General features: G+C 51.3%; 5 protein-coding genes across 5 annotated transcripts; 4 read left to right on the forward strand and 1 right to left on the reverse strand.

The window, feature by feature from the left end:
• Window positions 1-635: 635 nt before the first annotated feature.
• FVEG_09244 (pseudouridylate synthase) lies at window positions 636-3393 on the forward strand. The gene is made up of 2 exons (XM_018898227.1): window positions 636-3249; window positions 3313-3393. Exon 1 carries the CDS (start codon window positions 830-832, stop codon window positions 2492-2494), a length of 1665 nt encoding a protein of 554 aa, XP_018756068.1. The 5' UTR covers window positions 636-829; the 3' UTR covers window positions 2495-3249; window positions 3313-3393.
• A 14-nt stretch (window positions 3394-3407) lies between these two features.
• FVEG_16542 (hypothetical protein) lies at window positions 3408-4861 on the forward strand. The gene has a single exon (XM_018905790.1). The coding sequence runs from the start codon at window positions 3652-3654 to the stop codon at window positions 4036-4038; it is 387 nt and encodes a 128-aa protein (XP_018756069.1). The 5' UTR covers window positions 3408-3651; the 3' UTR covers window positions 4039-4861.
• A 2366-nt stretch (window positions 4862-7227) lies between these two features.
• On the forward strand, window positions 7228-7743 carry FVEG_09245 (hypothetical protein; the record flags this gene model as incomplete). Its single annotated transcript, XM_018898228.1, has 2 exons — window positions 7228-7260; window positions 7346-7743. 2 exons carry the CDS (start codon window positions 7228-7230, stop codon window positions 7694-7696), a joined length of 384 nt encoding a protein of 127 aa, XP_018756070.1. The 3' UTR covers window positions 7697-7743.
• A 551-nt stretch (window positions 7744-8294) lies between these two features.
• Window positions 8295-10184, forward strand: FVEG_16543 (hypothetical protein; the record flags this gene model as incomplete). Its single annotated transcript, XM_018905791.1, has 3 exons — window positions 8295-8448; window positions 8627-9295; window positions 9361-10184. 3 exons carry the CDS (start codon window positions 8295-8297, stop codon window positions 10182-10184), a joined length of 1647 nt encoding a protein of 548 aa, XP_018756071.1.
• Window positions 10185-11062: 878 nt separating this feature from the next.
• Window positions 11063-13426, reverse strand: FVEG_16544 (hypothetical protein). The gene is made up of 2 exons (XM_018905792.1): window positions 11550-13426; window positions 11063-11498 (listed from the first exon to the last, which is right to left on the reverse strand). The coding sequence occupies exon 1, from the start codon at window positions 12899-12901 to the stop codon at window positions 12539-12541; it is 363 nt and encodes a 120-aa protein (XP_018756072.1). The 5' UTR covers window positions 12902-13426; the 3' UTR covers window positions 11063-11498; window positions 11550-12538.
• Between the last annotated feature and the right edge of the window lie 919 nt (window positions 13427-14345).

Here is a 14345-nt window from a genome sequence, read left to right on the forward strand (position 1 = left end):
GGCAGAATTGAATTGAAATGGAATAAGATGAGATGCGAGAAGCAGTGAATTCCTGGGGTATTCACTTTTGGATGTGTTTCCGAGGTTCTGGGTTGCCCAATCTCATAATGGAAAAGCCGAGGTCTTTTTTGACGTACGGATACGTTCACTCTGAATTGTTTTTGTTTGTTCCCAGCCCCGGGAATTCATGAGGCATTCCCGTCTTCGACAGCGGTTTGTCCGCGCGCGGGGCTGATTTTAGTGGACGGTTGACCTAGATTCCGCGGTCGTGGCAGCTAAGCCTGCTAAGGTCGGGCACTCAAATCCCCTAGAGCACCCGAGAGACAGTGGAAGACGGGGAAGCCTGGCCTGGACTGGGCTAGACGCCTGCAGGCCAGTGCCCCCCTCAAGCCCTGTTCGTCAGTGGGCTCTAGATTGACTAGATTGACGTTTTGGCGGGGGAATCTTGAAACCATCTGCCAACACGGGCAAATCAGGCTTTACCTTTGCTCTGCAGAGGAGTCGACTCTCCAAAAAGGCTCAGACCGCCCGGGGATTAATTCCCTAGAACAGGCGAGGGGTCCATTCCTGCCGCATGTCACCGCTCGTTTCTGCCGTTGCCTCAACCCACAGAAAAAGATATCGTCAGAATTTCAAAGACAATGTTTGCCAAGGGAGTCTCGCTAATCCTCGAGCCCATAGACGTCAGTGATAATTTGTCACTACACATTCTTTCAACCCTTTGCCGAAGAAGACGCCCTTCTCTTCCAGGCATACCTTTGCCTGCCGCACACAAGGTTAAAAAGCGCCGCAAAAAGCGCCGCATCTTCTCCTCGACTGTTGCTGAGGAATGAGAGCTGCTGCTCTTCTCCTCGGCCCGCACTCCTCCGCATTACGAAGATCTAGGTCACTGTCCAGGGCCACAGTCACAGCCTCCTCGTTACCCCCTCGTGGAAGGCGCCTCTTTGCAATGGCTACGTCGTCACCGAAGCTTGAGGCTTCGCCCTCCGAAGACAACATCTTTGCGAATTCTTTCCAGGATCTTGATATTCAGAGTGACAAGGGTCTTACACCAAGCCCTGTCCCGAGCCAACCAAGCTCCGATCCACCACAAGCCGCCACCAACAACAATAAACAACAAAATCAAAGACGTCCAAAGCAAAAGAAGAAGCAAGATCCGCCAAAGGTCTCGGAGTCAGACGAGCCCCTCATTACACCGGTTGGAGACCCCTGGCCTCGGCCATATCACTTTGAGGGAGATGGATTGCGTCGGGTAGTTCCATACCATTATACTTACAACACACATTGCAAGGAGAGATGGCGGAACAGACCCCTCCTTGAAATCTATGAATCTGAATTCAGGGACCGTCCGCTAGAGTACTATCGGCAGTCGATGATACGGGGAACTATCTTTGTTAACGGTCGGCGAGTCGGGCCCGATTATATTCTCCGGAATGGTGACCTCATTTCTCACACTCTGCACCGTCATGAACCTCCGGTAACAGAGGATCCTGTACAGATCATCCACGAGGATGAAGATATGATCGTTATCAACAAGCCCGCGGGTGTTCCCGTGCACCCTGCAGGCAGGTACAACTTCAACTCGGTTGTTGAGATTATGAAATCAGACCGCGGCCCAGCATTCTTGCCATACCTCTGCAACCGCCTGGACCGTCTCACAAGTGGTATCATGTTCATTGCAAAGAACCCACCTGCTGCAGAGGCTTTGGGCATCAAGATCAAGGACCGCACAGTGAGAAAAGAATACATCGCTCGAGTGATGGGCGAGTTCCCCGATGGCGAGGTTGTTTGCGACCAACCCATTCTACAAATATCTCCCAAGCTTGGCCTTAACAGGGTGCGCGCGAATGGCAAGACAGCCCGAACTGTGTTTAAGAAGTTGGCCTACTATCCTGCCGAGGGAGAGAGCGAAGCAAACGACCGCCCGAAAACTCCTGAACAGGTTCAGGAGGAGAAACTTCGCCCTTGGGCAAACAAGAAGGGATACTCCATTGTTCGATGTCTCCCTGTTACAGGTCGCACTCATCAGTTGCGGGTTCACCTTCAACATCTTGGCCATCCTATTCAAAATGATCCTATCTATGCTAACCGGCGGGTCTGGGGCGTTGATCTGGGACAAAATGACGCCGATGCGACTCATAACACAGACGAAGACATCGTGAGCCGGCTGTCTCGGATGGGCAAAGACGAAGTGGCGGAAGCTGTTGCTTATTACGATGCCATGGTGGATAGATATGAAGAGAAGAGGGCCGAGAAGCTTACGGGCGAGCTCTGCGACATTTGCGAGACACCTCTTTACTCGGACCCTGGTGAACATGAGCTATCGCTATGGCTCCACAGTCTTCGGTATGAAGATGCAGGCGGTGCCTGGTCATATGTTAGCCCGTTGCCTCGATGGGCTCTTCCACCGAAGGGAATGAGTGGCCCAACATCGGTGGGTGGGATGGAGGAATTGGTGGAGGCGGTTAAGGACGAGAACCCTGAGATATCATGATAATTGCCATTCCGTACAACAAGCAAGCACCAAGCAAACAACTTCAGATGCCTACACTACACTACATATGACGACCATCCCGTGGACAACGCCACCAAATTGAACGAGATGGCAACTCGTAGATACACATGAGCAGCTGAACTATAGCACATCTTGGATGAGAGTTGCAAAGCTGCCGAACCTATCAGACAGGACCAGCTTGATCCCCGGCGCCAGGGTGAGGATCCGATTTCCGGGTCATCATCCTGTGGATCTACTATTCGTGACCAGGGTCGGCCTATCCCCGTCAGTAAAACAGGCAGACTATGACTATTTAGCTTATGCATGAGGGTTCCTAGCCCGTATACACTGGAGGCTGAGCCAAGATAGGGCTTGGCTTCGAAACCCTTGAACATTCTTCGAAATTGCAAGCCTAGGGTTTGTGTTGTTGTGATGCGAGGCATGCGACCGATATCTGTCTTAGCTACGGCCCCCTCGGGATACCCTTCACCGGGTGAAGTTCACCCGGGAGCGCGGATTTGTGACAGATAAGCCCAAAGTTTAAGACAGGTCAGTGGTTCCATGGTGGCTAACAACGGGCACTTACTACAGGCTTTGTCGACGCCAGAGGCGCAACATGAAGCAACCAGTACGGAAGCCACTGACAGACTAAACTCATCTCCTCACCCTTGGGACAACCAGTTCTCTGGAGCGGAACCGGGAGGAATTAAGGCCAATGATTCTCGGAGGAATTGGGTCAATCTAAGCGAAGTACCGTAAGTCTCCAACGGGGCAGGCAATCAGCCAATATGGGTCCCTCAAAGCTCAAGCTCTCAAAGCATTCCACAGTGAACACAAGATCAGAACATACGAAGGACCCTAGAAAGATGACCTCAGGGGGCAAGAAAACACCGAACCTTGATGCAGGGTGTCAAAATAAAACTTAGCAAAAAGTTTCCTAAGTTTAGACTGGATCTACCTAAGCATTTTTATCACTTATGGTTAAGGTCCTGAGTTTTCTTTCCTCCCCTAGGATCCCAGAGTCGATGCCAAGAGCTATACCAACCGACAAAGACCGTAACGACCGCCTTGGCTACGAGACTTGGGAAATAGCTCGATACAGGTCTAAGATTGCTCGACGCTCCGGGGCCGGAGCCAGAGAGTTCACTGGTTCATAGATGCTAATAGATGGAGAAACAGAACTCCGACTAGGCATCATGGCCCTGGTGGACGATACATGGGGTAGACAGTCATGGGGCTATTGTAGATCCTCACGGGGATCTTGGGTCGAGGATTGGTTACGTGCAATTATACGGATTGAAGCCTCACCAGACAACTGCTGGCGTGCGTATCCATCACGAGAGTACGGAGTATCGAGACAAGACAACAAGGCCCCTGACAGGGTTTTGATCAAGTTCATTCAATTGCTTTATCCACTGGACTGGCTAAAACAAAAAAGCCCCAGTCAAGTCGAATCACATCATTGTGTATGTACTCCGTATCACATCGCGAGCTCCACGAAGCATGGGTTTAATCAATCGGTTGGCAAGGGGTCCGTCCTCTAGGCTCTAGCACAGCAGCGGAATTGTGGCTAGCGAGATATGGATCACAGCACGCAAGCAAGCCATGATCGAAGCCTGCGCTGCGGGTGACCATTTGCGGCTGTTGCTCTTTTTTCACTATTTTCTGGGGTAAAGAAAACAAGTTCATGATTGGGAATTGCTTGCTTTTTTTGCTGCGTTACCCATCTCCTTCTCCACGGGTTCGGTTCTCTTCACCCTTGCCGGCGGCAGCAGCAGTTACCAAGTTCCCGGGTCTTGGTTCTTTGGTCACAGTTGGGAATGGCAATCAATTCGCGCTGCTGAACTCTAGTCAAAACTGTCAAAGGTCCATCCCGCTCACGCAGCGCGGGATGAACCTCACGATCAGAGTTGTTCTCTCACCTTGAATGCAACGCTGAGCAAGATCGAAAAGCAAGATTCGGTGTTTGGCGGCGGGAGAAAGATGGCTCTAGTCGGGGGGGAGAGAGGCCCTGCTGGGATGGGAGCAAGGAACCCTTTCAGTGAGACGTCATTGATGCAACGCGACGTTGGAGAGAGATGCTGAAAACGGTTGAGAATTATGGATTGCTGACGATTTCAGCTGACGGACGCGCATCAAGATCAGTTCAGCTTTTCAACTGCCGAGACAGGTTCGGTCATGATTGTCAAGAATAGAATACAACAAAAACTTGGTGAAGCATTTGTGAGGTGAGGTGAGGTTGAAGGATCTTCGATACACGCAATACAGTACAAACAAGCAAGCAAGCAAGCAAGTAAAGAAACAAACAAGATTCTCATCGAGGTTTGCGATTGAGGTGCCTCACAGCAAAGAATGACGCCATGCAGGAGTCTGTCGGTCAGTCTCAGTCTCAGTCTAGATCTAGATCCCGCGGGAACCGCTCATTTGCTCGGGGAACCTGGCAGAGAAGATTCTTTGTTCCCTTCCAAAGTCTCAAAGAGGGAGCTCACCTGCATGCCCCAAAAAACTCAAAGCAGCCAGCACAAATGAGCTGTCAGCGGCGGCTCACCACGGCCTTGAGTCCTAGGGGGCCACATCCTTAAAACCGCCCTGTGCTGATGTGCTATTCCTCCTGGGGGAGTTACTCCTGGCTGCGCCGCAGCATAGACTTTCAGCCCCGAATTGCGACCGTGGTTGATTAGGTTGTCTTGCTTTTTCTTACGGCGACTGCGAAATGTGCAGTCCATTTGTCCGAGTAACGAATTGCCACGCTGAAAAGAAGCAGACTGAATGCATGCAGTGGAAATGGCTTTGGCGCTCTGAGGGCCGACAACTCCTCAAAGGAGGCATCTTGTCCGCTGGGCGGACTGACAGACAGTCTGACTGACTGAATGCTGGGCTCCGTGCGCTGCAGCCAAGTATTTCCTCCTGTATGTACTGTACTGTACTTACACGGACGGGGGATCTGCATGGAGTGGATTTCTGAATTGTTTCTTGTTAAATGTTGGCGGGGAATCCGAAGACTGCAGCAGAGATATGATTGATACAGACCAGACAGAGAGGACCGCAGCGTGGCTCCATCTCCATTGCCATGTGCCCCGGCGCCTGATCTGGGGACTGGTTCTTGGCTTTGGGACTGACCGCAAGATGGTCGACGGTACGGTACTCACAGATCATACAAGCGGCCGTGATGATGCCATATGGGGGCGGGTTTGGATCGACGCCGTCGAGTACTTACAGTAGAGTTAGCATGAAAAGGGGAGGATCAGAGTGATACTGTACGACTCGCGATAGGCATGGCTGGTGCCGTTAACACTCCATGGTAACGCTCCCACGTTTTGTCCGACTTCTGATACTGTACTAAGGTCGAGGACGAGTGTCTGGTGGTGGTTGACTTTGGCTTTACAGCACGCTCACTTACTGATGGGCCCCCTGGTCCCACGTGCTCCACCGCTACACTACGATCCTTGGATCAACTGTGGAAGAGTCCTAGAGTCCTCCGAGGTTAGAACCGCGAAGCGCGCTAACTAGGGAGCCGTCACTGGCGACTGGGTGCCCTCACACCCTGACCCCGAATTCGACTACGCCGGATATCGGCTAGGTTAGAGGGATGAAAGTCTAATCCTGCAGGGGTCATAGGCTACGATAGTCCATAGTGGGTAGTGGGGGGGAGCGCGGTAGGTAGGGATGGGCTCTCGATTCAGTGCTGCAGAGTGTCATCTTGGTGCCCTGGGACTTTGTCCATTTCCACGCTTCTGGGGGAGCTTCCCTGGGGGCCACGCTACGCTACAGTGCAGTCAGTACACCATGAGTTACAGTACCTTGCTCTATGTTCAGGCTCGAATCCAAGGTCAAGGTCAAGGCCGAGGTCAACAGTCAACTTCCTTCAGGGCCCAACCATCTAAGGGCACCCCAGGCATGAGCTATCGGCTCTGAGACAACAAGTACACCCTTGTTTTATCAGGATGGGAGATACTGAGGCACACACAACAGACAGGACCATCGATATTCCACGATTAATCGAGGGTGGCATAGCAGACAGCAGCACGACGCCTCGAAGCAAGGCATGGTTGGGAATAATACGCCCGTCGAATGACTCCACCGCTAATTGCAGTGACATTTTCCTGCATAGCAAGACAGATGATTGGATTCATCAATCCCTCTGGTTCATCTGTAACGTGGGCATGGCTATCGGGGATGGTACTGTAATCGAAAGCAGCGGCGAACTGGAATACTTTCTGATGATCAAATGAAATGCACAAAGACATTCAATGCGTTGAAATGTTTCGATGCATCAGAGCCAAAACGCCAACCGTCCAAGGGAACGGCGATGCTAACTGCTAATGTGCTGTCAAGCGAGGAGCATATTACGATACTTGCCTTACAGTCAGCCGCAGAGCCCACACATCACATCAATAACGATTGATCGTTTAGGACAGAACAGGGGCTCTTCCTGTCGCAGACAATAGAGGCGAGAGACACGAATTAACTCGACGGTATCGGCGGCCCTCGAGCGAAGCTCTTGTTCAGCTCAGCGCAGGAGAAAGGGTCCGAGAGCTTGCAGTGGAGCGTCAATCAACCTTGGGAACCACAAACCACGAGGAAGATGATGTGGACCCGCCGAGTTTACTTGCTGTTAGTAGTGTGTTGTGGTGTTGTTATCCATTCACTGTGAAAGACGATTTGAGAAGGGGGGAGGAGGAATTGGTTATTGGGTCAAATCAAGGTCAGGCCAGGTCAAGCCAGACGAGACCATGCCATTGAATGTCTACGGGCATGTCTGGTTCGTGGATATGAAAAACTGGACATTCTTGGAAAATGAATGCTCTTCTGAAAGTCTGCTTATCGACGACGTATGTACGTTGGAAGAAGAATTGGGTTGGCCGAAGAAGCGAATCTGTAAGCAAGAAACGCTCCAGAAACAGGGATAAGCCAAGCCACCCCAGACTGAAGAAGAAGCAGACGAAGAAAGAGAAGAAGAGTCTCTTGGAGGAGGAGGATGTACACATTCAATGTCCTCAGTACAAGCTCAAAGTACACTCTCATTCTAACACGAAGCGTGGCGCACCGGACCGCGCACCAGGACCAGGACCAGTACCAGCACCAGCAGCTCCATCTCCAGCCAGCACGTACCAGAAGGACCCACGCTCTACCAGCCTTGTTGTTGCTGTTCCATTTCCATTGCTCGCTCGCTGGCCCATGAGCCGGACGGACCAACGCTAACACTAATACCAACAGGGAGCATGATGGCCTCCCACTCTAGGGGGTGAGCCTAGCCATGCCTGAAGGGTCCGTCACGACCAGTACGTACACGTTGGAGCACGCCTCCTCCGTTGGAGATACACCTTCTCCAAGGCGAAAAAAAGAAAAAGAGGATGGGTTCGTTCGTTGTTCTACGCCAGAGACGCCATAGGGAAAATAGTTATAAACAACACCCCTTGTCCCCTCGTCGATCAACTCTACTCTAGTACAGTACAGTAGCGTAGCTGGGCCGATCTCCATGCGAACACTTACTTGCACGACCTTGACCTTGACCTTGACTTAAGACCACAAGGACTCCACAGACTTCAACAGCTTCTACTACATCTCATCTCATCCTAACTCATATCCATTCACCACACCTCACCTCACCTCACCTCACTTGCATATATACACCATCCAGGGACCCTTCCTTTCCTCACCTTGCTTGACTTGAGGTTTCATCCTTCATACTTGTATAACATATCCGTCACATACAAGTCTTGGCCTTCTATATATATATACCCACTTCACATCCACCACATACTCACTCTCCCTCTCCATCTTGTCGACCTGACTTGACATGATCGCATCGCCCACCTCGTCACCGTCATCTATGCCTTACTCTTCTTCACCCGACTCTCACACAATCTCATACTCCTCACAAAACAACAACGTTACCGACAACATGGTCCGCTCATCATCAGCCGAGCCTGCAAAGAGCTCTAAGCGAAAGGGTAAGTAAACAAAAAGCCTAACTAGCCACGCGAGACAGAAAAAGCAAAAACACACATACACACACATATACACACTTGCATACATCGCGCCCAAGCAGCAAAGTCAATTCGATTCATATATACATACATACATACATACCCATGATCAGCAGCACTAACTGACACGCACCGACAACAGGCACACGAAGCGTCTCTACCCTCACACCTTCACAACTCGCGCGCAAGAGAGCCAACGACCGAGAGGCTCAAAGGGCTATCCGGGCGCGAACCAAGGAGCACATTGACCGCCTGGAGCGCGAGCTGGAGGACCTCAAGAGCAAGCAGAGCCGTGATCAGACAGTCCAGGAGCTTCTGCGACGGAACCAGGCGCTCGAGGAGGAGCTCATGCGACTCAAGGAGAACATGGGCGTCTCAATCACCTCGTCGCCTTACTCTGCACCTGGTACGGTCCTCTCAGTCTCCATCCCGGCGTCCTCGTCACCGCACAACAGCATTCTGACCAGCCCCTCAGTATACGATGATAACCTCAGCACAGGCAGCGGTGCCATCCCCAGTCCTCGCGGCTCTCCCTTCCCTTCTGGCGACTACAGCCCCATCCCCGACTATGGACAGCAATACGTCCCCCTCCCTAACAACTGCGAGTCATGGGCCAGCACTGTCCCCTGCCCCGTCCCCTCCAACGTCTCAAGCCCTTCCTCATCTGCCGACGACTACAGCGCCGGCTACATTCCCACCAGCGTGCCCACCTCGCTGATGCCCTCAAACAACACAAGCTCCTCCAGCATCAGCGTCGGCCACGCTCACAAGGACGTGATCAAGATGGAGTATGAAGATGTTGACTCTCACGGTACGGTCACCCAGCAATCTCACTCCCGCTCTCGCTTCTCAAGACAGGAGACTAATCACACTCAGTGTCTAGACGCCGGATTCCGCCTCAGCAACCCCTCGCTTCGTCCCGTGTCCCATACTTACATGGCTCAACAGCAGCAGCCCGCCTGGAACATGTATCCCGTCTACTACCCCCAGGCTCAGTCCTCGGTCCATTGAAGGGCCAGACTCAACCGGGCTCATCCTGGCCGGGATCTGGGCCCGTTCTCACCACTCCGCCGGCCTGTCGCTTTGATGAGCTCTTAGTCGGCTTCCTCCAGGACTGCCGCCGCATGATCACCACAGAGTCTCTAGCTCACACTCTAGGTCCTCATCAGATAGACGTGCGCTCACTGTTTCGCGGCCATGATCCCCAAGGTCAGATCGCCTGCTCACCTCATCCCATCACCGACCTCATCCGCAGCCTCATCGACACAGCAGGAATGTCACGACTGACTGAGCGCATCGCCATCTTTGCGCCTCTGCAAACCATGATCTGTTGGCTTGCGCAGCCTACCCCAGAGAGACGCGCTCGACTATGCGAAGACTACGTGCCGCGAGAGCGACAACTGACAACTCCGCACCCTCAATGGCTCGATCTGCTCCTCTGGGGCAGTCTGCGCGAGGCCGCCATCGAGCGGCAGGATCTCTACGCCACAGACGAGTTTCAAAGGGTCTACTTCGACGCGCTGCGCCTTGTCAATTGGCCTTATCAGCCGCTAGACGGGCTAGTCACAGATCCGCAGACGGGCCACGTCGGGCTCACGGATGCCCTCATGGCCCATGCCATGAACGGTTCCAACTGGCGTCTGGCTGAGACCTTTGCCCAAAGGTACCCTGAGCTTTGCGGGCTAGTGGCTCTGGAGTAGAGAGTGAAAGTCTGTCTGATGGGGATCGACCACACCTTTGGCTTTGCCATGACTCTTGACCTTACCTCACCTTTCACATGAACTGACTCCGGTATCATGGATCACATGCTGTAAGGCATGTCATGACATCGTAGGTTAACACGGCACCACAGAATGTCGATCCATCAAACCTACCGCGTGCTGGGATTACCCGCCGCGGCAAGTCTCTATCCTGCTCCAACCCACGTCGATCATGCCCCATCCTACACATCCACATACAAACATACCTACCTATCTATCAACCACCTACCACTACTACTACATCGTCATCATCTTCTCACAAAAAAACAAACATAAAAAAAAAACATTTCATGACATGACATGACAGGAAACTTTTAGAGGAGGAATCAAAGTACCCCGCAACATCTCTAACGGCCATACTATACTTCTTACTGTACTGTTAACATTACATTATGGGAAAAGGCAATACTGTTATTAGACATGTATACTTACTTAAACATGAAAGGAAAGGAAAGGGGCGGACGGAGGCGTGCGATTTGGAACAGACACACACAAACACAAGCATTGGGACAAATGTAAGGAAATTTACTATTGGCGATATGGGGTTCTTTGTTTCTAGAGATGTTTTTGACATACATTACTCGGTGTATGATGGTATTACCCATGTTCTTACTAGGATACTTTTTCTTCACGAATCAAGATACACACGTTTGGATTCTTCACACTCTGGCCTCAATTCTTCCTCTCATGGATCGTGATTGCAACTCAACTTGTACACTATGAACATCTATCTCTTGACTAGCAGGCGGGCCCAAGATGGGAAAATCCTCTGGTTTCATTTTACCCCATACGCTTACATGGTCGATGACATTCCAAAACCCTGTACGGACCCTTGTCCAATTTCGACCTATAATTAATGGCATATTCCCATATCTACCAGGGGGTGTACGTTTGCTGTACTGTGCTGTATGTACGTGGTGTTGTTGTTGTTTTTAAAATTATCCTTCTCTTTTCATTACTGGTAATTACTGGTAAGCGTCTTCTACATACGTAGGAGAGTTACATCGAGACTGCATCTCCACCGCCATGTTCCCGTCACGCACATGGCTCAGAGTCCCAAAGAGGGAGTGGGAGTGTCGAGCATTGGGCAGTCTGAGGGTCCCCCACTTACAGTGTACGGTTAAACCCATGGACCAGGGAGGAGGATATCTGATATCGTTCCAGCGCTTTTACTGCTAATGGTCTAGTTGATTATCCCCCTATGTGCCAAGGGGTACAGTAAAAAGCTGTTCTAGCAGACGACAGGCATGCATGCTGCTGTGCTGTTAGTTGGTATCTCGTTTTGGAGTTTTGGAGCAGATATACTTGATACCAAACCGATCCTTATGCTACTCACCACGTAGCTCCCTTTTACCCTGCCCAAAGACGTCAGTTGTCCACCTTGACTACAACTATATCATTTCTCAGTTGCGTTGCATCGCACATGTCACTGCTCGAGCCCCTTGCGGTTGCGGGAGATCTCGAGCAGGGAAAATTCGCAACATTGAGCCGCAACAATACCAAGTAGAGTGACTTGAGATACTTGCTTTTGCCTCCCACGCTCTCAAGTGCAATTTTTTCCAATCTTGTAAAAGATCGTGGCGAAACTGCATGGACACGCACGTGGCCCATCCATACCATATGGCCCTTGTCTCGCAATGACAGCTTGACACAATCTCATACGGCCACATGCGTATTCTAAACATGGACTTTTGCGATTCCGAGGGAGCAAGCACAAACTTTAGTCTCAGGTTAGGCTTGAACGAACAGGCAGGCTCCGAGATACAGTCCCGAGGTACAGTAAATGTTCCGTCCTGTCCTGTCCTGTCCTGTCCTGTCCAGTGCCGTGCCGTTTCTCTTGTCTCTCTTCTCAAGAGCCGGGGTGGCGTCACGGTCTTGTATGCCCAAAACGGCGATTTCCATATTAAATATCGGTGCGACACCGACACCGACACACTCGATATGAGACAGGTAGGCAGGCAGACAGAGGCAGACACACACACACACACACATACGCAGCCAGAGACACAAAGTCTCAGCCCTCCGGAGGAGCTACGTAATGGACATTCTTCGCGGAACTTCCGTCTCGATTCCGTGACATAAGGGCGAAAAGCAGCCTCAAACGTTATGTTTCGCGGAAACTCTATTTGTTTCCGTGATCCCTTCGGACGTTTTTCTCGATTAGCAACAGGCAAAAAGCAAAAAGGCGATTGTACGACATCGCGGCTCGAGCCTCAATTCGTCGACGTCGGTTTGTACCACCGACTACCGGAACAAGACGTCGCCTGGTCGGAGAGGGCGAAACAGAGGCCTCGTCACGCAATTGCTTGGCTCAAAGTATAGGCAAGTAAAGTAAGTAAGTACCTTGCAGCGATAGACAAACCAAAAGATACATACCGGCCGGGTTGTTCCCGCGGGAAACAATGGGCATGGGCACTAAAAAGTCCCCTCCACATCTGCATCTGACTTCCACCTGAAGCCTCAAGGAAAGGCCTGCACTGACGTTGGAAATGAAACTGGTGACACTGAAGATCAGCCACTAAACAAACCCCAACTTTCAGTTGGGTATTGCCTATCCCTCCTCTTCTGAACTGTATTTTTATCGTATACTGTACTGTATAATTGCGACTTTTCCCTTCCGAGTATGCACTTCGCCAGCAGAAGGGACGCACAGGCATTCCCCAACCTAGCGGTGCAACGAACTCGAACGAAGCAACAGTCCCGTGAGACACTGACAGCAGCAACTCAGGGCTTTATTGCGTAGGTGGCTTGGCCTGTTTGAGTCTGAGCCCTTTCTTCACGCAAAGCGCGGGCATTTAATTGTTTTGTTTCAATTTTCCATCGCAATTTAGACCCCGATGTCGTCTAAGGCCGCAAGATCCTGTATGTACAACAATGACCTGCATCTGACGTCTAACGCCCACTTTGCGGTGAAGATACCCAGATGTGTGGGATGCACAACGTACAATGCGTTGTGCTGTGCCGTGCTGTGCTGTATTCTACTGTACTATCCTGTACACCGCAACATGTTGTCCAGTGAGAAGGTAACAAATCAGCTTCAGGGCTAGAAAACCTAGAAGGCGCCTGGAAGACTGTTCAGAAGGGTGATCGAAGCCAATGCAAGGCCAATCTGCAGGAGAGAATGGCATCGGCACGTGTTGAGTGGATGCAGAGCAATTCGAGAGGGAGGGTGAAGAGGCTACAGCCCCCCAAAGCGCGCTTCAAACTCCTGTACGTACTGTCTTGCCTCCAACTTCAACTGCTGCACAGCCGTTTCTTCGTGACTGAAAGATGAAGATGGTTGCGTTGAGTTGGAGGAAATGCGTCTAACTGAAGAGGGTGAAGCGGTCCGAGATGTGGAGAACTATCAGACAAGTAACGGTATATGACAGGCTGAATTTATCGAGGACGCTAGAGTTGCAGAATCAAGGGGTTCTGTAGGGTCATAGAGTTTGCGCTAGAAGGTTGCTGCAGCTTCTATTCCATGACAGTCAGAGGTTGAAGTGAGGTGCTGCTGGCCGTGATCGAGGAATCATCGACGCTCCCAGGGGGGGCCTTGGAACTGCAGGATGGGGGCTTCTCATGCAGGAGTAACGAACAGTGAGACATGCTACGCCAAAAGAAGATGGAAGGAAGTCGTGTCGAACAAAGGCGTCAGCCTGTTGTCTCCATCTCTTGTCTAATGGTGTCCTCGTCAGCGTCGATTTCCGTCCTGTTACCGTTTCTGTCATGTCGGCCATGCGACCACACAGACACACATGGCTCAAAGCGGACTAACATCAGCCAAATTCTCCTGGGGCTGACTTGAGAGATGCCACAGTTCGTAGAGATTAATCACAGTAATTATACCCTCTAATCAATCTGTTGGCTCGTTCATCGCTCGTTCGTTGCTAAGGGGCCCCAAGATTGGGTTTGCCGTGCCCAGGGGTTGCTGCGGTTCCCCGATCAGGCATAGAGTTGCATTATCTGTGGTTGTCTTCTGCAATGATGACATTCTTCCCTGGAGAACTGGCATATGAAAGCGCCGACCGGTATACCGCTTCTTGATTGTCATTCTCATATGTACTGTCCTTTGTACACTGTCGTATGCAGAGATACGGCACTGCTGTAGCCAGCACATCA

Source organism: Fusarium verticillioides, chromosome 5 (assembly GCF_000149555.1).
Source record: "Fusarium verticillioides 7600 chromosome 5, whole genome shotgun sequence".
Taxonomy (NCBI): Eukaryota; Fungi; Ascomycota; class Sordariomycetes; order Hypocreales; family Nectriaceae; genus Fusarium; species Fusarium verticillioides.